Genomic DNA, 22,394 nt, shown 5'->3' with positions numbered 1-22,394 from the left:
AGGTATATAAAATAAAAACATATCAACAGTTATCGATGACCGATGTGTGTATTAAAGACAAATGGCCGAGTTATACAAATCGATTAGTTTTACTTATAAACGATACAGTTTAATGTTATTTAACGCTTACTATTTATACTTGACATTTTTGTTTATAGGAACAGTAATATTTTTTTCAATGCAGGCATGAAAATTTCATATTTTTTTAATTCTTAAGAGTTAAGGGATTTTTATAGACCTTATAGTATACGGTCCATGGATTTACAAAACATTTTGTAAATATTACAATCCATAGTATAATAATATTAACAACTCATATTCATTTTTAATATAATATAATACATATATTTTTTTAACTATTATTATTTATCATTTTCTATAGCTACGTAGTATAATTAATTAATACTTTGACTCTTTTTAAGCTATTTATAAGCAATTTAAATGAATTTACTTATTTTTTTTTCATAAATTACTTTTTACCTATTCCGTTTATTCACTATCACTATTTTGTTTGGTTTTTCTGTTTCGCTTTTTACAAACCGGTAAAAATTATAGAAAATGTAATGCACAAGTTCCTTATAAGTAGTTCATTTCCTAATTAAAAATTTTCGATAATGTATATCCACAATATTTTTATAATAGCATTCCAAATTAGAATGTCTAAACGTAAATTAAAATAAAGAATTTTACTTTACTTTTTTTTATTATTATTTATGCCAATTTTTATGTATTTCAATTAATGACGTATACTACCTACATACTACATTTATAATATATTAAATGATGGTATCTATATTTTGGATGAAATAAAGTTGATTCAATGAACTAAAATGTATTTTATACTTTTTTTGTATTATCCCACGTTCAAAAATAAATTTCAAAAGTATAGATTGTTCGATTATAAACTATTATAACTACTCATGTATAATACTTATCTATAAGTTTTATAAAAATAATTGTTAAAATATTATTTAAAATTTTAGTTTTATCCAATAGGTATCGGTAATGGTAATTCTTAAAAACTTTTATTAAGAGTCCCGCTCTTGGACAGGAAAATTTTGGTCACGCTATCAATGTGTATAACTTTTTATGGGGTGTTAAAAAGATACGTAAAACGTAGAAAACGTAGGCATATCTTATATAGGTCACATCGTTCCGGTGTAAAAATTGTTTTAGAGACTTAATTTATATCTACCTCTGACGCAGCATCATATAGGCGTACGCGTACCTATTTATATACCAACGTAAAATCGAGTAAAATAATTTAATAATATTATAACCGCGCGACAAAATTTACCGGTAATGCGCTTTTTGTATACGATAAAAGGATTGTCGTACCCATGTATCGCTTACGAAAAAAAAAAAAAAAAAAAACGGAAAAAACATCTGCGCGCACGTACCTATAAACTGCAGGCCTGTGACACACTCATACACGACAATAATACACGTTCGAAGGATCTAAAAATAATAATAATAATATTATGACGATGGGTGTGCGAGTTAACGATCGTTTTTAAAAACGCGGTGTGACACAATATTGTACCTATACCTACAAGCGCGTTGTATAGTTTACCCGTATATAATAGGTATAAGAATATCATAACGAATAATAATAATATTATTATATGTAATTCTACCCGTACCTGTGCCAACAGCATATTGACGACTGGTCGCGGTTCGTTATTTGCAGGCGAGGGACCGATTAACGGCGAGCGTATCACAATATTTTGGTGTGGAAACCCGTAAAAGCGATTTGACGCGGTGCGCGCATGACGAGCAAGTATAAGCCTTGCAAGACGTCGATATCGCGACGAACAATATCTTAAAAGGCCCGCGAAGTCGATCCATATATAATATGTATAATAATAATAATGTGTAATGCGTCCGGCCGGAGTGGTCGTCGTTTACCACCCGGCGAGCGGCGGCGGCGGCAGTTATACATAATATTATTATATTATGTTGTGCACATATTATTATGTGTGTGTGATCTTAGCAAAAGGGGACTTTTCGGGGAGAGAAAAAAAAATGTAAGACGGCGTGAGCGAGAGAGAAAACAGGGTGACGCGATTAACGCCGCAGGTCTTTGGGTGGCCGCCGCCGATAAAGTGAGCTGATTACGCGCTATGTGTACGGACACGAGTCAGCGGGTGGGTATCGTCGGCGGGTGTGGAAAAAGGCGATCGTTACACACACACACACAGTACCTATACACGTAACATCGGGTCGGTCATGGATGACGGTGATGACCGACCGTGTGTGTGTGTGTGTGCGTGTCAAGTACGCTTCCTTGTGCCGGTGCCAGGGGGTGGGGGGAGGGTATTGTGTTTTTGAAAATTCGGATCGTTCCCCCCCGCTGGTGCGTAACAAATCGCCACCGCCGTCGACGACCAACAACGATAATAATATTATATACGATATTGAGCCATTAACCTTGGACGATATCGATACGCGAGCGGACCACCTCACATCATACGCACGCACACAGATACACTACGCTGGCATACCTTTGCACAATGCTCGGCGTACACGGTGTTTTGACACCTGGTCTCACAACACGGTATTTTATTATTGTTGTATGATATAGGTTTACGATAATAACAACAATAATGATAATAATATGTGTAACACATCATATTATATACATATATATATATATATATGTGTACACAATAGACACGAATAATGTGTAGGCGACGAGCACTTCGGCGGTGATCCCGCGAGATCGAATCGATTTGTAATTAAATTGTTGTTAGATAGCGATTGTTGTCGGACGAAACACTCGGTAAGCATTACGTTATAATAACATCCAAAACTAGGCTAGACCAAAGAGTTAGAAATTAAGATTTTTGAAAAAACGTTAAGTCACATAATTTTAACATAGTTACCCGACTTTAACATTTAATCAACGAATCCAACGAGAGTTCGCTTCGAATCATCATTTGTTACTTATACGCACTTATAGTTCATCTTTCTGTACATATTTTTTATACGTTGACCGACTCGATTAAATGACATCTGAATGCATTAATGGACTAATTATTGAGTTACAAGAGTTTTGAGTTTCAATCTGATTAGACTGCTGCAAATATTGCAATACAATTTTTTATTTAAATTTATTTCAAAAATGGTATTCAACAGTGAAAATGTGCTCGTTTGAAAATTAAGTCTCATAGCAAGTATTATAGTCTCTATTATGGCGGTTTTAATTTTGACGAGTTTCGGAGAATAAGTTTTATAGTTGAATCTGATTTGGAAGTGTAATCGTTTATTATTTAATTTGTGTGTCCCTAAACGTTATTTTATTATAATATATTTTATGGGTTTAGACTACAGGTTCATATCTTGTACCTATAAGATATTATATATAGTTTAATTTAATTTAATTTATTTTTTTAATATTTCTGTTGTAAGGTTACTCATAAAAAAGTGTTAGTATTAAAAAAAAGTGGCCTGTAATAATTGAATATTAGTACAGCAAAGGTATTTACAGTTTTTTTTCAATTTCCATATCACATATTAATATATTTATTAAGTACACATATTCTATAATCTATTTTTACTGCCTAAGCTTTAAGTTTAGGTCATATATACTTCGTTGAACTTATTATACTGGTTGCGTGTTATTTCAGGAATGGTATTCGGAAATGAAAAAAATGCTTAACTGGTATCAAATCTTATTTTATCGCGCAAGCGAATTAGATGGTTTTAACGTCGATGGATTTCGGGAATACGTTTTACAGCTGATTCAGACCAGACATCGTGTAAAGTTTAATTAGTGTCTATATGAACATTATTTAACATAATATATAATACTGTAGGCTCCAGTCTATATAGGTACCTATTATAATTTTATTAATTTTTATTTTTTGCTACTTAAAATGCTTTAAAATTTAACTATCCAAGGTAACCTCTGAAATCATTCATTAAGGAACTAATTAAATTAACTATTTTTCGGGAGGGTTTTAAACTCAGATTAAACTGCGAACTCCAGTTTATAATTCTACCCTTATTTTCGCTTCTTATTATGGATTTAAGTTTGTCAAATCTCTTTTCATTATAGATTCTGAGTAAAGCGTTGATGAATGTTTTAGTTTTAATGATGTGTATTTTTTTTTTTTTGTGTCTGTCCGCACTTTTGGAGCAGTAAAAATACTTTGATATTCTATACTATGATATAAAATATTTAATTTAGTAATTTGAGAATTCAGCATTATTTAAGTTGTTTTGTTATTTGACTATTGTTTATTAATAGGTAAATTTATCAAAATTGTTTTATTATTTTTCAAGGGTTTTTTTTTAATCAATATGAAACCCGTGGTATTTTATCTCCCCATTATTTATAAAAAATTTAACGTTTAAAAAAAGTGTAATTTATAATTATAGAAAATCCATGAATTATTGTTCGTATTATTTAATTTCAATAAATATTTTATAAAGCCACCTAGGTACCTTTGGTATTTTTGTTTTGATAATATAATTATTGTATTATATTTTTTAAATGTTATTACATTTCAGTTCGTATAGACGGATTTATATTATTCAAAAACAACATCTAACCAGAGCAGTTGGCAGTTGGATACCCGAGCTATCAGCTATATACCTAATAATATATACGACCGCGTGTCTAGACTAACACTTTAACCTTTCATTAAAACGCGTAGAGAAAAAACGGCATTTAAATCGTTAAAATCGTGATTCCGATATTATTATTATTCTGGTAGGTACCTCAGACCTATATATTATAAATTACGTTACCAATCTCAAAAATAAAGTATGAAAATACTAAATTTCCAGAAATAAAACTCAACGGTAGGTAATAGTATTAATTGCGGTGTTTCGTTATTGTTGGTTCTCTTAAACATTGTTGTATTTTTACTACACATCATCATATTATATAGGTACTAGGTAGTAACTTGGAACTATAATATATTATTATATTTACAGCGAAAGCAGTGGCCTGTATGTGTATGTGTGTACGTGTGTGGTTTGGAGGAGGATAGTACGAACACTTGAGAGGCAACTACTGCATACCTCGGAGAACATTAAGACCAAAAAAAATGTATTAATCGTAACCGTTAAAAATATAGATAGATCTCAAAACCAACACATTGCGTGCATAGAACGTCACAAAGTGCTTAATTTTAACTATCTATATACACACGGCTACACCACAGTTATATTAATAACAATTTACTATGTTTTAATGTATTATTCAAATTATGTTCGGTTCGTTATTGCAATATCGTGAAGTATTATTTAACATAGATGAATAATATATTATGTTATGTTTATATATTTTTAGTGCTCTTTGCAGTTTTCGAGGAAGAAGAAAAACCGCTTTTTCTACTGTTGACTATTTTATAATTAGGTATAGACTGCAATACGAATATTATTTTGTTTGGATCCAAAACAGAAAGGATAATAGTTATTAATATTATAATTAGAGTTTTAGAATGTTGAACGAGGTCTGACATATCACGTATTACTCACGTTATTCCGAAGCAAAACACAAATCTTGACTATCTACTCTACACAGTCTAATACTGCTACAGTTATATACATATATATATGTAGCAAATAACTAAATAAATATATTAAATAATTGTAGCATAGTAATAGCTTGTATTTATTTTATCATTTTTTCTTTATGGAATGTAAAAAATGGATCAGCATTATTTGTTATACTCAATAACTTTTATTCTGTTCAACATCTTACATTATATTTTTTTACAATTATCATAACAAATTTAACGATGTTATTATTCTATTATAATATATTTATTTATGATGGGTACAATGGTTGTATATAACCGCGGAATTTTAAATCTGCCCTCAAGCGATATATTAATTTACCCTGCATGTGTATTGTATAATTCACTGTATTTCCAACATGTTTAAAATATATACATATTATACATACATATTATATGTACTTCTGCAGCGTTGTATAAATATCACTATCTTTCTCATCTCCATCAAAATATATACAGTCCTGTTTTTTGTTTTCCTGACTGATTAGGAAAAAAATCCACTTCACAAATACTTATAACTTCATTTAATACTTTAAAAATTATTTCTTAATTCACTCATATATAATTCAAGCGATTTTTTGTTACTTGATTTATATAAACGTTGTATTTGTGTTGGGTAGTGTTCCGGCTGACGATTCGGAAGACACAAAAATCTAAATATTAAATGCTGATTGTTTATGTTTTATTCGGAGTAAGCAATTCCTTAAAATGATTTTAATCCCAGTCATTAGGAATCCAAAAGTGGCGTATTCAACCATTTCAACCTACTGATTTGACATTATAAACATTAGTCTACACGGACTTGAATCAATGTTTCTTATATTATAATATAATATTATTTATTTTTAGACTCGCTAATTATCATTTTAATTCTACATTAAATTTGCTTTAAACGATTAATAGTAGAAGTGTGATAAAAATTAATAATTCATTCTATGTATTGTGCATAAACGATTGTTTTGAGGGTTTGTTTTAACTGTTAGAAGTATAAATTACAATGCGCGTGACCATATGGCACATCGTCCGATCGTCGTGTTATACAATACCGCTCAGGTCATTCGACTATTGTCGAATATAGGTACAGATACGAGTGTAGTATACCTACTTAGTATTTTCTATAAAATGTCCTCTAACGTACAGGTTAGATCACAAACCGTGCGCGGATACCAAACGCCAATACTTACGTATACGCGATTTATTTAATCTACCTATACTTAATACACCTCCACTCCAGTATACTCGATAGAAAAGTACCCATATCGTGTACGCGAGCATTTTATATAGCATGTAATATCTAATAGCAATACTCGGACGTACGCCGTACAGAGATAATTATCGTATTATTTTATTATTATTATTACTGTAACCAGCCGTTTTTAGCACACTGTCGCCGCCTTATTCTCTCCCATTGTTCGTCGGATCGGGAATTTATTGTCTACGATATTATCATATCAAGTTCACTGTGATATTATATACGCGCAAACGTATACGCATAAATCCGCGTCCCCACGCTGTACTTTATATTATATTTTTTTGATCTGTCGACACGCGTAAAGTATCCGTCTTATCTGCGTATATTTATATAATATAATATACTTATGTGTATTGAACGCACATGAAAGACTTGCGTTTAAAATAAAACATTTTTTTTTCAAGCCATAGGTTTATACTCCAATTATTGTTTAGTCAATAATATTATTGCTCATGAAATATATAGCTTCAAAAAATATAATGAACAAAAAAATTAGTTGATAATATTAAAAAAAAAAAAAAAATTATTAACCCGTCGTTGGTGACGTTATTTGTATAACACCGTTGTTGAGGTGTGAGCGAAATGATCACCTATAAAATACACTTGTGAGCGAACAAATTTATATTCCGAGGCACTGACAAAATATATCAATATTGAACTGTTAAAGCTTAATAATAATATATTAATGTAATATTGCAAAGTAAATAAGGCGATCATGATGCGACTTGCGAGCCACTGCGGAGAGTACAACCCTAACATAGGTATAACATTCAATGTTTTTCCCTATTCATTTTCGTAAATAACTCAATGGGGGCATGGAGCATATATAGGTATATAATATTGTTAAAATCGAATGAAATATAAACCAGTGATTCTAAAAATGGCAATATTGTGTGATTGAAATGCTCATAGCATCACCAACGACGAGTTAAAGAGATATGAAAACATACAAAAGGAAAACAAATACCAAAAAAACAAAAATATTATTGTTATTAATTTCACAATGACATGTGTCTGTGTATACGATAGTCGACAAGTAATCAAAAAATGGTTCGATTTTAAATTTTGAGGATGGTCTTGAACAGAAAATTTGATATAGTTTGTACTTTAAAGAATAGTATTTAATAGTATTTAATAGTATTTAATAGTATTAATAAAATATTTTTTCAAAATAATTAAAAAAAAAAAACAAACAAACAAACAAAAGCTAATGAAAACTGGGAATTTTTCCTAGGTAAATCCAGTATTTAACAAAATCGATTTCAAAATCGTTTTTTGATATTTGATGTAACTCTTACACGAATAACGATAGACACTTGACATTTTCATTAGTTACATAGTTATTTTTTGTTCGTTCATAATATAATTTTCAAAATATTTTACCTATTTATAGGAAATTGAAATTTTAGATTTTTTAAGTAGTTATTTTCATAAATTCCGATAAAAAAGTCACGAATGATTAAAAATGTTCTTACAAGATTCTTAGTTAGTGTTCATTTCTTAATAAAAAAAAAAAATTAGAAAATGTATAGCAACGACATTTTTTATTATCGTTTAAAGTTAGAATTTTAACAAAATTCGTCAAAACCTTGAAAATTACAAATTATTTTATTGTTAAAAATTCATAAATAAGTTAACTTGAAATTTGAAAGTTTAATACTAGATATTTTTATGCGTTTACCCAGCTATAATAAAATGATATCTACAGGAAATTCAAATTAATTTTATACATTTTTAAGAAAATAAAGTATAAACACCTACACTCGAATGTATAGTGACAGAAATAATTTGGCAATTAGAAACATAATTCAACACCCCAGTTCAATACTGCAATAACTCCAAATATTACTTAAATTAACTATTACATTTTTGGATTCCTCTTTTAACATACTTTTCAAATCAATAACGCAATAAAATACCGAAAAATTATTCCGTCCGTTAAATCACTTAATTCGTTATGGAATTATTGTCATTTCCTTGTTATAACTGTTCAAAACTGTACCAAATAAAGTTAGTTCAATATTGAACTAATACTATAACATAAATAAGAAATAAGTTGAGTTTTTACAGTATTGCATTAGTTTTATAATTATTTGAATTGCATCATATTGACTTGTTAATATAATATAGTATAATAATATTGAGAATTATTCTATTTTAAAATGCATTAATTCACATTAATTTGGTGGCAATCAGCACGATTTTAGATTACAATAATAATACCTATTTATATCTTAAATCGTGAAAACTAGCAATAGCCATTAATAATATTATTATTACAGTACATAAAATTAAATGATAAAAATTGTGAAAAAATGATTTCGGACGACCATAGTTTAGTTATAATTTTGTTATAAAATATAAATATAGATATAATATAATATCTAACTTATTGAACGATTATTTGCTTTGTGCAGGATTTGCATCTGATGGTTGCAACTCTATGATGGGTGCATGGAATTCAGTATCATCGAGGTTTAAAGAATATATGCCAGGTAAATAATTTATATGCATATAATACATACCTACATAAACATACAAACATTATGCTAATCATATGTGTTATATCGTTTTATGTACCTATGCATCTATATGAGTATAATATGATACATAAGCTTACATAAGTGATTTTTTTGTCAAATAAATATAGGTGTCTATATTATAAAAATATATATGACATTCCTTGCACCTATGTTCGAGTGCAGCTTGCAAAACATTACCCAGGGCATGTGAAGACTTGGCTCGAGATATTTTCAACTACTTCAAGTTTAGCTCCAAAAGAATAAGTCAGTTCAGAGAATTTCAAGAGTTTTGCAATGTTTCACCTCATCAAATTTTACGAACGTCTTAGACGCGTTGGTCGTCATTGTCTATGGTGGTATAAAAAATATACCATACAATTACCTATATATATCTTATATTTGTTGAATAATATAATCCGTTAAAACTTTATTTTTCTGCTAACTGGCTGATTAGATAGGTTAAAATCTGCTGAAGACATTTTTAAAGTCTTACATGATCCTTCTATATTTATTCATTTGAAATTTCTACAATGGGTCTTGCCAACATTTTGTAAATTTAAATAATTACACCAAATTGATCGTCCGGTTTCATGTACACTTCATATTAAAATGAGTGAATTATACAAAGATTTATTGTACTGTTATATGAGACCATGTAATAACCCTACCTCAATAAACCCTTCAAATAATGCTTTTTTCTATCTATAAAAGTTGTAGGTATAGTTGGGAGTTGAAGTTGCAAATTTATTAAACAAACCAAAAATATTGCAAAATGAAGTTATGGTAGAAGATATTAAAAAAAGATACAAGGACTTTATTATAGTTAGTTTTTGCCAAATCAAAATGAGGTTTGACTTCTATAATCCGGTACTTAAGTCTTTAGATGATTTAAACCTCAAAAAAGTTTTTAGTAATAATCACCCGAACTCATTTATATCATTTATTCAATTATTTCCAAGATTAATTAATAAATTTAATATTCAGGAAATTGATGAGGGTTGACGAAAATTGAATACTGTTGAATTAAAACCTGAATATATTATTAAACTTAAAGCACTCAATGTTGAAGAGTTTTGGATAAATCTTAAAAATAAAGAAATTGATAATGAATACCCATTTTGCGTTTTATCGAATTTTGTTCTTAATGTTTTATCTTCGCCATAATCAAACGCCTTTATGAACAATTAGAAGTGGATTCAAAAAGTTCAAAAAGAATTGTTGATACTGATAGTGAAACCTAAATACCTATGTAAGTTTTTGCAAAAAATATTTATTACCATAATTTTAACCAAATTATCATTTGTCATATTAATAACCTACTTTTAAGATATTTTTAAATGCTCGCAATAATGTAAAATTAGATCTCCTAAATAATATTGGTTATAATAACAAATTGCCAAAAATTGTTTGTTTAATTTGTTAAAAAAAAAATATATTATTCTTTTTAGTTAATTTTATTTTGTTATTAATTTGTAAGTAGGTAATAAGTAATTATACAGAAGTTTTTTTTTAGTTGTTTTTATTAAATGAAGGAGTTTTGTTGGGTTTAATTTCTTTGTAAAAAGTGTTATAACTAATAACATAAGTATTCAATTCAATAGTGCAACATTTTAACATATTGCCTTATTTTAAAAATATTTCAATTCAAAACTACAACATGTGATCATATCTTATTAAAATAATTCATGTTTATATAATATTAATAACAATGGCAACATTAATTAAAGCCCTACATGTGTATCAAAAATTGTATACCTAGCTAATTTGTTTACAATTTTATAATTGACCGTTTCATTGATTCATTGATTTTTCAAATCGCTCTCCTGAAAAAAGTTGTTTTCTTTGAGTTGTTGTAGTCTTGAATTGGATAGTCGAATTATAAAGCATATTAAAGCTAGTGTGAAGAATATAGCGCCCATTCTACAAACTTAACAAATTAAATGAAGACCACATATGACTCAAAAAAATATTATTTAAATATGTTAGTAGTAACAAAAAAAAATAGTGAATTTATAGGTAATTATAATAATTATTTAGTACCGTAACTCAATAACATTGCTTTTTTTATTATTATTACCTTATATAGCTACAATTAAATATTGTTGAGACAACTATTTAAATGGTTGTAGTAACACTAGTAACTATATATTTTGTTGAATAACTAAATCATTAAATTAATCTAGAATCTAGATCTTCAAAGTTCAAGTTACAACTTTAACAATGATTTTATAAATTTTTTAAAAAACTTAATAAGTGAAAATGGTAAAGTTATTTGTAATAATTTGTTCGAGGATATTGGTGAAAATAATGTATTTAATACCAATTGTAGGTAGTATACTGACTTGATAAATATAGATGATTCATATTGTAATTGTCTATTTTTTAACAAGATAGTCCATTTTACGATACTTCAATAAATAATTCTTAACAATATTAACGTCACTTGAAACTAAATTGGTTATTGATATGTTAGAGATAAACTTACAATTTCAACATTTTAAAAACACGAAGAAGTTTCTCTCTCTGATATTCTCTTGTGATAAACTTGTTAATTATGCAGTGAGAGATGAAATTAGTTTGACGATCTTATCTCAATATGTGTCACAGTTGATGATCAATATATCATTTAAAAAATCGTTGAATTTATTGTATTTATTGTAAATACTATCAATTATTTCATATAAAGCATTTTTATTTTTATCAGTATAAATCCATGAACCTACTAGAAAAAAACACATATCATGAAATATACCTATTGATATTGTAAGCTGACAGGTAGTTTCCGCTCTGTAGAATCGTTTTTCGTATGTAATGATATTAAATTGAATTCAAATTTAACACACCCTTAACATAGTGACCTTCTCGACATCTACAGCAGAATTGTAACCGCTCAATTGCCTAATTTTCTTTCTTTCTAATACATCGAAATTGGCTATTTCTTGAATTTTAATTATAAACTTATTATTTTTAACCAAAACATAGTTGGTTTACTGATATTTACTAATTTTATTCCTGTATCGTGAACCACTCATCATTTCAAAATCTATTTATGTTTTTATTATTTTCACCATGTTTTAATTCAATATATTTCATAATTTTTCATTTCACTTTAATTGCCATGATATTTTATTTGATATCCGTTGTTAGTCCTTAATAAAAAATATAAAAAATATATTATTATTTTATAATATAATATAATATAATAATATTTATAATATTGTTGCGTCCCGACCGGTCGATATATACATCAACGCACGGAATGATTACGTCGTGGTGTTCAGTGTGTATTTAAATGTTTATTAAAATAGTAACTTGCACAAATACAATAATATAAGCTTATAATTAAATACGAGTTTGAGCGGTGTTATGACCTGACTCCAAATACTGATATTTTTTATATGATTATCATATAGGAGTGGATGGTGACTCCGTCATACGAGGGGTTCCAAAAAGATGCTTGTGTATTCTTATATATGATTCTTATCAAAAGACATCGAGTTTTGACTTTTTACTAAAAAGACGTGTGTTTTTACTTAAATTGTTAAATTATTTTATCAATAAGATATTTCACACTCTCGTGTCCTGTTCTCGTATGTCTGTATTAATTATTTTAATTAAAAAAATGTGTCATCACATTACCTTGTAGGTATGTAATATCAGTATGGACAGTACGAAACAATATAAATTGGATTTTTTTGCGTTTCGGAAATATAATGCCATTGATTTCTGTACACCATCCAGATCTAGTAACTAATATAATAATTATGAAATTTTAAATATATATTATTTTTAGATTCTGAACGAAGTGAATTATCACTTGAAGTGATGAATGTATTGATCTACAATGATGTGTGCGTTTTTTTTGTGTCTGTGTACAGCATAACTAGTCGAAATAATGCTCCAATTTCAAACTTCGGGGGTGGTTTCCGATGGCAAAGTGAATATCTTTGGTGCATTATAGAGGACAAAAGTAAACATTTTCCAACAGTTTTCAAAAGAATCGAGAAAAACAAAAAATAATGAATTTTTACGCAAAACCAGTTTTCGACCAAATGGTTTTTTTTTTAATATAGTTGTAACTCAAAAACTAATCACTGTAAATACTTGAAATGTTCACCAAATGTTTATATTAGTGTTATCTATACAGAGTTAAATTTTCAAAATATTTTGACATTTTTTGAGCTATTTATAGGCAACTGAACTTTTCAATTTTTCTAAGAATTTTTTTAGTGTCGATAAAAAAAATTTTGCAGTCTTAAAAAATTGAAAATTTAGTACAAGGTTCCTATGAGTTGTTCTCATTGTATCTAGTTAAAAAAAATCAAAAATCGATAGTCACTATTACTATACATATAAATTATACATTGGTGGGTATTTATGGCTTATGAAATAATTTGGTGATTAATATGATGTACCTACCTATACACATTATATATATAACTTATATAGTTGTTTAATATTAATAAAATATAAATATTATGATGTATTGATGTTGGTAGAACAGTAATTCACGTGGTTTTATACATAAATATATATTTTATAGGAAATACTTTACCTGCTGTATTTTAAAGTCGTTTTATAATGTTGCCTTATGTTCGCGTATATATCTGCGGAAACGATATGGGTTTAAATAAATACCTGTGTAATTATCACGTTCGAGATTTATTAGATCGTTAATTAGTTCCTATATCCCATCTATAAACATATATATAAATGAAACTATTATACTTATGTGTTGGCAACATAATATACCGTCTACTGCCTATTTGATTGCAACTGTTTGAAATGTGTTAGTCGATGCATTGAGATAAATGTATAGTTGCCATAATTTTATCAAAACAATCTGGGACAGGTAGAACAAATATAGTAATTAAATCAGTTTAAAAGTGCTATTGAATCACATTTTATTAATATCAGTAGTCTGCAACAGTCATATAAGGGGACAACGACTCTGTCACAGTATTTTGGTTCGTGTATGAGACACTGCAATTTCAAACAGGTAAAAATATATTTTCTTATTTTGTGTACAGTTTCAATAAACCAATATTTTATATAAAGCCTTTTCTTAAAGTCGATTTGCATGAACTTTTCTCTTTCTCGTAAGATTCCAAAAAAATGTCGAAATACTTAGTTTCATAATTTATTCAATATGATATTGGTCGACAAATTGATTTACATAGGTACGTCCATATAGAAAGTAGACTTTTTAGTTGTATTAGTTTGTGTAAAATAATAATTTTACATTTATATTTAAAATTTTTTCAATCATTTCATTTTTTGTATTAATCAAATTAATAAATTATAAAATATGCAATAAAAATGTTTAAATTTGAAATCTTTATTTAAAAAAACAAATATGTATCAAATCCGATTTCTCGTATCAATTTCTCGAATAAATATGCAAATGCATAAAGTCTCGAGCCCTGGTTTGTTTTTGTTGCTTAAGCATCAACTGCGCGTTTAAGAACCAATATAAAAGTTCAACATTACGCTAATTTATACAATATATTAAGTGGTAGATAAATAATTTACATATAATATGTAAATATATGTGGCAAATTTCCGGAATTATGCATCTACAACGAATAAAAACCTTGAAAGTAGCGAAAATAAATAAATGTAACTCTATATAAACTATACGTCTTTCATTGGCCATTGCACACAACTATATTAAGAAGTATTAGTATAGTTATATATTTTTCTATAACAGATCAAAACAATTTTCTTGAAATGTGATTATTGAAAAATATTTATTTTACCAACATAACTTGGAGTCATAACTAAACAACTTATTTAAGAAAAATTATTATTTTTAAATGATTCTTGATTCTCTCCGTATTCATAGGTATACATATTACACAGTGCACTTAATGAACAAAATGTATAGCTCGGAAGACCGGTCACCTCAAAAGACAATAAGGCGCTGGGCACTCTTTCGTTTCCGCATTCAAATTTGAAGTGATGTTCATCGTCACAACTATTAGGGCTGAAATCGCAACAGACATATTATCTATGAACTAAAGCACAACGCAATTTCTACAGCGAGTTTTCTCGAAACTACCCCACATCTGACACGCTTCCTGTACCCGTGCAGGGTCCAGGGTACACGCGCTAGTCGTTCTGTTCGAGTGTCTAAACTATTAACAGCCTAGTTCCACGCTAGACGCAATCGTTATGCCGTACATCTCCGAAGTTATTGGACCAGCTAAACCCGACTCACTATTTGATTTAACCGCAGTTACCGCGCTCACCAGTTAATGATATACCCGACATTCCTCTAATGCTTGGAATTACATCCAGTGTCACTAACTCACTACCGCAGCTCCCGCCTCGATACCAGCCGACCACTCGAACAACGTTTAATAACAGATATGTGAACGGCCACCGAAAGATCAGCCCTACTAACACCAATAACGCTTTGCCAGGCCGAAACCCACGTACTATGTACGCATGCAGTATAGGTGCTTAATATAACTATAACAACTCGTTAGTAATAAGTAAAAGCAATGGCAGAAATACCGGACTTGGGTAATCGCTGTCTTGTCTAACTGATTACCTTTGATAGGTATAAGATTACATTTTATAACCTCCAACGTCACGTCATGTATCCAGCCAATACCGACGCACTCTTGAACTAGAATAGGCGAGGTTAGAGCGTACACTAGGTAAATGGAATAAACACGTAGCGGATGAAATATTGAAATATATGATTATATTAATTTTTTAATGTTATTATTATCATCATTGTATTTTTACAGTGGATTTATAATATAATATATACATACACATATAATTAATATATATATATATATGTGTATGCGAAAGAATCAAAAAGACAACGTATAATGATAATGTTAAACTTTATAATGATAATTACACGTGTGTACCTATATAATTATTATGTATATATAATGTAATTAGGTACGCATAAATCTATGAAAAAATTGATGTAGGTAAATGTAAACATAATTTGATTCTATGGAACATCGTATAGGTACACCTAAACACAAATACATATATAGAAGTCGAGTACATACATAATATATGGTATACACTATATACACGCGTACACCGTATACAGACAATTATATAATAATATATAATATAAGTACATTTAGCGTAATGATATAATAATATAATAATACATAAATAGTTATTAATGACTAGAAATACAATTAATAATAAAAATATGTAATCATAAACTTCTTAAAAAATAAATCTAAATATTTCAGTCTACGTTATTTCTAAAATGTACATGTCTTACACGTTATATAGAGCCACATATTACTAGACGCGCGGGTCTAAGACGTACGACCTATCTACCTATATATTATATACCTACCATGACCGCGTGACACGTATCTAAATTTATTGTAATATTGTAAAAAAATTAAACATAATTCACACCGTCTTTTTTCGTCTATCGTCTTATACGTCGTAGATATCACGACCGTGCGATTACTCAAATGAAACTTTATCGTACGAGCTTATTGACCTACACCTACCTTATGATGTACGTTTACGCTATGTCAACGTGTATACACATTCCCCCAACTAAGGACAGCGTATTTTCGTTCTGTAGAAATTCGTTTGTCCAAACCGACCCCTTACCGACGTGAAATAGACAACTTAAATACGCCACACTACGGCTACTCACGAATTAATCGTTTATAGAAATTATAAAAACAAAGATTGCGATAGGATCCGATACACTGGTTATGGTATACGCTGTTCGTACAGCAATGTTATATTGCGATTAGACCCGCGGTGATGAGGCGATCAAAGGGATCGGATTGCATAAAAAATAAATTAAGTATGGTTTTTAAAAATAAAAATCATCGATAATGACCATTGCTGCTCTGCGATTATCGTGTGATCAAGTATAAATAATGTATTTACAACAATATTAATGATTTCGGGGTTTTTTTTTTATTCTCGAAGAAATTATATGGCGAAAAAAATATCGATATTGATCAAAATACGCGTAACACTCTTTATCGGATCGATGACTATGGCAACATAATATAGTCTACTGTACTGTGTTTTCAAAGTATAGGTTCACATTATAATATATTATATACTTAGAATTTTAACGGTCGAAAACGCAACGTGGTATTTACATTTTTACGTACATATTACATATCATTATCATATAATACGCACGCCCAAGGTTTATTGCCTCGCAAACGAAAAGCGATTGTTCTACGCATACAGAACAAACTGTAGCGAGTATAGACTCAACGGCCGTACACATATACAGCCTAACAATCTGTTCGCATAAAACAGTAGATAGATCATCGACCGACCGAACGACAACACGAATAGCATATCTAAATGTCGTTCGTATAATTTCGATCTAACAACAACTTACTATCAAAGACCTACGGAAAGACTGCTATTTTAGAGATACCTATAAAATCTATAACATTATTATGCATTATTTACACGACACGTACTACGGTTATAATATAAATATATATAAATATAATAATATTATGTACACATACACACAATTAAAATTTTCGTATAATTTTAACACGTTATCCAACTATATACATAATTTGTATGTGCACGGAAACGGAAAACAACGTCTTAACAAAACAAACAAAAAAAAAAAAAACCGCGACAATTATTTTATATAAAAAATAATATGCCTAACATAATATATAATAACGCATGTATATAATTATTACATAAACAATGCGCAGAGGTGGGTTGCGGGAGAGGAGACGTGAGATTTTCGGAAGATGAAACGCAAAAGAGATTATAGGAAGTCCAAGAGACGGGGAATAAAAAAACCAACGAATATATACACACACACACACACACTTACGGAAGGTATTGATGCGGCGATGATATAGGAATGAGGAAGAGTGATGGAGAGGACACGTCATTCGTGTTGCAGCATACAGTGCGCACAGTATACCGTCTGAAGGAACTCGTCTGGTGTACAAAGATTTTGTGGAAAAACGATTTCCAGCGGAATGGCACTCTAAGTATAATACAACCTATATATACTGGTAAAACAAGAACAGCGACGACGGCGGTGTCAGCTCCGACTGCATTACGAGGACGCGACCGTCAGATGGTCGTCCATCTCTTCGTCGGACATGGCGACCGTCGTGTGGTTGTACAGCCCCTGCGCCATCAACTGCAGGGCCAGCGGGTTCTTGGAGCCGCTGGACTTCTTGATCTTGGCCCGTTTGTTCTGGAACCATATCTTTATCTGGGCTTCGTTCAGGCCAAGCTCGTTGGCCAGTTCCTGGCGTCTGCGCTCCGTCAGGTATCGGTTCTCGTTGAACTCCTTCTTCAATCGGGACAGCTGTTCACCGCTAAACGCGGTCCTGGGCCGCTTCTCCTCCGGACACTTGTCCTTCCGCTTCATCCTCCGCGACCGGGGTCCTGAAAATATTTCGGAAAAAGTCCGATTATTATACGACGAAACGAGCACAAACTATATATACTATAATATGTTATTAATATGTATCGCAAGTATAGGTATGTTGTCGAGTGGGTAGGTGGGTGGGTGGTTTTTAAAAGACGGTTATAAACGTCGAACTATTAATTATAATAGTGTCTTTATTCGCGTGATTATCTAATTTGGCAATAAAAGTAATCAAAATTCTAATAGCTACTAAGCAGTCTTCGATTTCATTTAAATCGTCGATTTATGTATCGCTATATGCTTTTTTTTTATCATTTTGATTATTTCGTGCAATACTTTATTAACGCGCATTACATTTTTAACCGACGAGGCGGTTTTTACGCCACACACCTTAAGTCGTCGCCGAAAAACAACTGTTGAACACCGACAAACTTCGAATTGATTTTCCAAAATCTATATCCGAACAAACCGTCGTTCGTCGATGGCCCCGATTACGATACCCGTTCGGTATTATTAATTCTTCGCGCGCCGAAGGTATAAAATGATAATGATAATACGCATATAATATTATCGTCGCGTCGGACACAAACACGCGCGTTATATTATATCGCAGCATAACGCGACGGTCCCTCGTCCACGATTGTTCGCAGGTTTTTGGTCCGGCGCCAAACACGACGACGGACACCGCAGATGAGATTGCGCGGCAATTGCATTACCATCATCACTTATACCCGCGATGCACACCATCGACATCGCCGCGCCGATGTATATTAAATTCATATCGTTTTATATATTTTGTCGTACGCTTGCTGGAGTGCATATAATAACAGATTAGATTACTACGAGTGCTGTGGAAAACTGCGACGGTCTTCCTCTGCCCTTCGGTACACCTAAGTACTATAATAGTACTTTATAATATACATTATACGATATATTATATTATACGGCTAAACCGCCTATAGCGATGGCGTACAACATATACCGAGTTCCCACGTCAATTATTATCATCATAATATTTTATATACGCGTTATGTTAGGTCCGAGTGGTGTGTGTGTGTGTGTATAGCATAATTTACTTACTCGTGTAATAATAATGATATTGCGACAGCCGCACGATCGCGATTAAAAAAAAAAGTAAATATATCTCGCTCGTTTGCAAACATTCATGCGTCGTCGGCAGTAATAAATTAATACATTTTATCAATAATATGTAATATCATACATTATCGAATGTCAGTGTTTACTGTATCCATACAGAAAGAACTCGGAAATCGCGGGTTATTAATCGTATTGAAAAATTATTATTTTTTTATTAAATGCAAATTAATTGTATTGGTATAGTATACTAGAATACTAGATATCTATTCCGTCTAATGTTAGACTTTACATTTTTATTTTATTTCGAAATTTACTAATACTCGTGTGTGAATACCGACAGTGTTTAGGTAATGTGATCTAAAATCGTACAAATTTCTTAAAAAAAAAAAAAAAATAATAATAATAATTTTGTTCCGCACGTTCACTATAGTCGTTTGCAAAATATAAAACGTCAACACGTTTTATCGAATTCCAAACACTGGTTAACAAGGTCTTCGTATATGGACTACGGATAAAGAGTATAGTTGAATCTTGTAGTCCGGATCCCCGGAAGTCCAGTGAACGCGATAAATCCGGACGGCATATTATTCCATAGTTTATAACTTGTCCAAATTCCCGGAACAATATAATTGACCTACATCAAATACTTTTATGATTTATCTACAACAATTCCATTATTTGGGATTCCGCAGAACAAAATGTAATGCTCATCGAATACACGCGTAAGTTTAGAATGTTTAGATTAAGTCTCCGGATGGATACTTGGTCTGAACTCGTAGGACTGTCAGAGTTGGTATAGACTAATTATGTATTATCTATCTGTTATGAAATTGTGTAATTGTAAAGAAGTTGGTCAAATAAGGTATAGTAATTTATATTAAAACGCTTAAACTTGAATTATATAAACATAAATGTGAAATTAAACTTGAACACCGGATGTCGTATCTCGTATTTAATAATTAAATAACTATATAGGAATATGTCATTGTCTACGTATTTTAAACAAGGAGCTTAATGAATATTTCTACTCGTGACCGTCTATATATATATATATAGGTACTCCAGTCGAAAGACGCATTTAAATAGTCGGCGGTATTTCGAAACGAAACGTTAAATTTATACGGTTTAATATGTTAAAATAATTTCTTTGCTCAATTGTGGTGTAGGTACCCACTAAAGGCAATAATAATAATCAGTTAAAGGCGATGGGGAAACGATACTGTGCCGTTTGGTTAGGTCTTTGTATACATATATAAATCCAAAATTACATCTCACGGAATCGTACAACCGTATACATAAATTTGTATTTGGGTCCGAGAATTGGGGTTCAACCCAACTATTCGACCCTTCAACAGCATCTCGCCGAGCACGGATATCCGTGTTAAGTATACCTACGTATATATATATACGTCCGACTTTCCGTCCATATTATAACGATAACGGAGTTTACGCGCGCCCCGCCGCAAAACGTCAGAAGTGTGCAGTGTACTTACAGTGCTTGCGGATAACAAATGTAGGATGCCGAATATAGAGGTGGGTATATTATATTCATGAGCTGTGTGTAATGAGGGTGTCTCTCCACTCAACAACTATTACACGAGTTGGCTGAAACGTCAACTTGCGTGGATGCCGTTCCAGTTAATACATAATATAATATTATCTACCACAGCGAGAAACGTTTGCAAACTTTGCGCCGTGCCTACGAATCATATGAATAGAGGCTCGGCGGGCTTATCGAGGTAAACTCAACCGCGCCGAATGGCCGAAGAAAATATACTGTCGAGGCGACAGAAACGTATGGCATCTGTGCAGTCTGTGCAATTTATGCTACACATTAGCGTTGTAACTACATTAGGAAGAAATCGACACAGTATAATACGTTATTTTTATAGCAATAAATAATAACAGTATCTTTCTATTATATTAGGTACTTAAATTTTAATTTATTTCTATAATTTCTTTGCTGTAAGATTGTCATCTGTAATTATTGCATTTAAATGTACGAATGATGTTTATTATAATATATAATATAATATTCATATTTATGTAACAGTAATAACAAACGCGTAAAGATATAAATATTTTGAGATTGTTCCCTGGACAAAAAAAAAGATGGTCTTATGAAAAAATAAAAAAATTAGTCCTGAATCGAAACGATTACTTAATGGAGCATGCACAGTATTATATTTTAAACAAAGAACAAATTATAAAATAAATAAATATACATAGTTACAATGGTAGATAACAATGAACAATGTTTATTTTTTTTTTTGCAATTATTTTATTACGATGTCGTGCAGCAATTTATTTGTTTTTTATTATTATATTATATTTGTTATTATATAACATGCTATGAAGGGCAGAATTTAGATGACGCAGATTCTTGCGACCGACGAAGCCGCTTTATACCGTAGCGAATAATAACGATCATTAGAACGATATAATATAGGTATACGTAAATCGACTATAGCGACTACCGCCCGACGCCTATTTGCATTAATATCCAAACACCGTAAAAACGTTAACTACGTAGATATTTCTATTTACGGTTGAGCTTGCGTGTAGCACGTGTCTTGTGAATAAATAAAATATGCGGTCGGTCGCGT

At 30.6% G+C, this 22,394-nt stretch overlaps 1 protein-coding gene across 1 annotated transcript in view; it reads right to left on the bottom strand.

Annotated features, from left to right (window-relative positions):
- Positions 1–16,148: 16,148 nt before the first annotated feature.
- LOC114132230 (segmentation polarity homeobox protein engrailed-like) overlaps positions 16,149–22,394 on the bottom strand; it is a 36,983-nt gene continuing 30,737 nt past the window's right edge. Inside the window, exon 2 of the mRNA XM_050205731.1 lies at positions 16,149–18,707. Coding sequence (XP_050061688.1) covers positions 18,370–18,707 — 338 coding nt within the window. The 3' untranslated portion in view covers positions 16,149–18,369. The remainder of the gene's footprint in view (positions 18,708–22,394) is intronic.

The sequence above is a fragment of the Aphis gossypii genome, chromosome X (assembly GCF_020184175.1).
Source record: "Aphis gossypii isolate Hap1 chromosome X, ASM2018417v2, whole genome shotgun sequence".
Taxonomy (NCBI): Eukaryota; Metazoa; Arthropoda; class Insecta; order Hemiptera; family Aphididae; genus Aphis; species Aphis gossypii.
The sequence above is the reverse complement of the archived record's forward strand: the minus strand, read 5'-3'. Positions and strand labels throughout refer to the sequence as shown.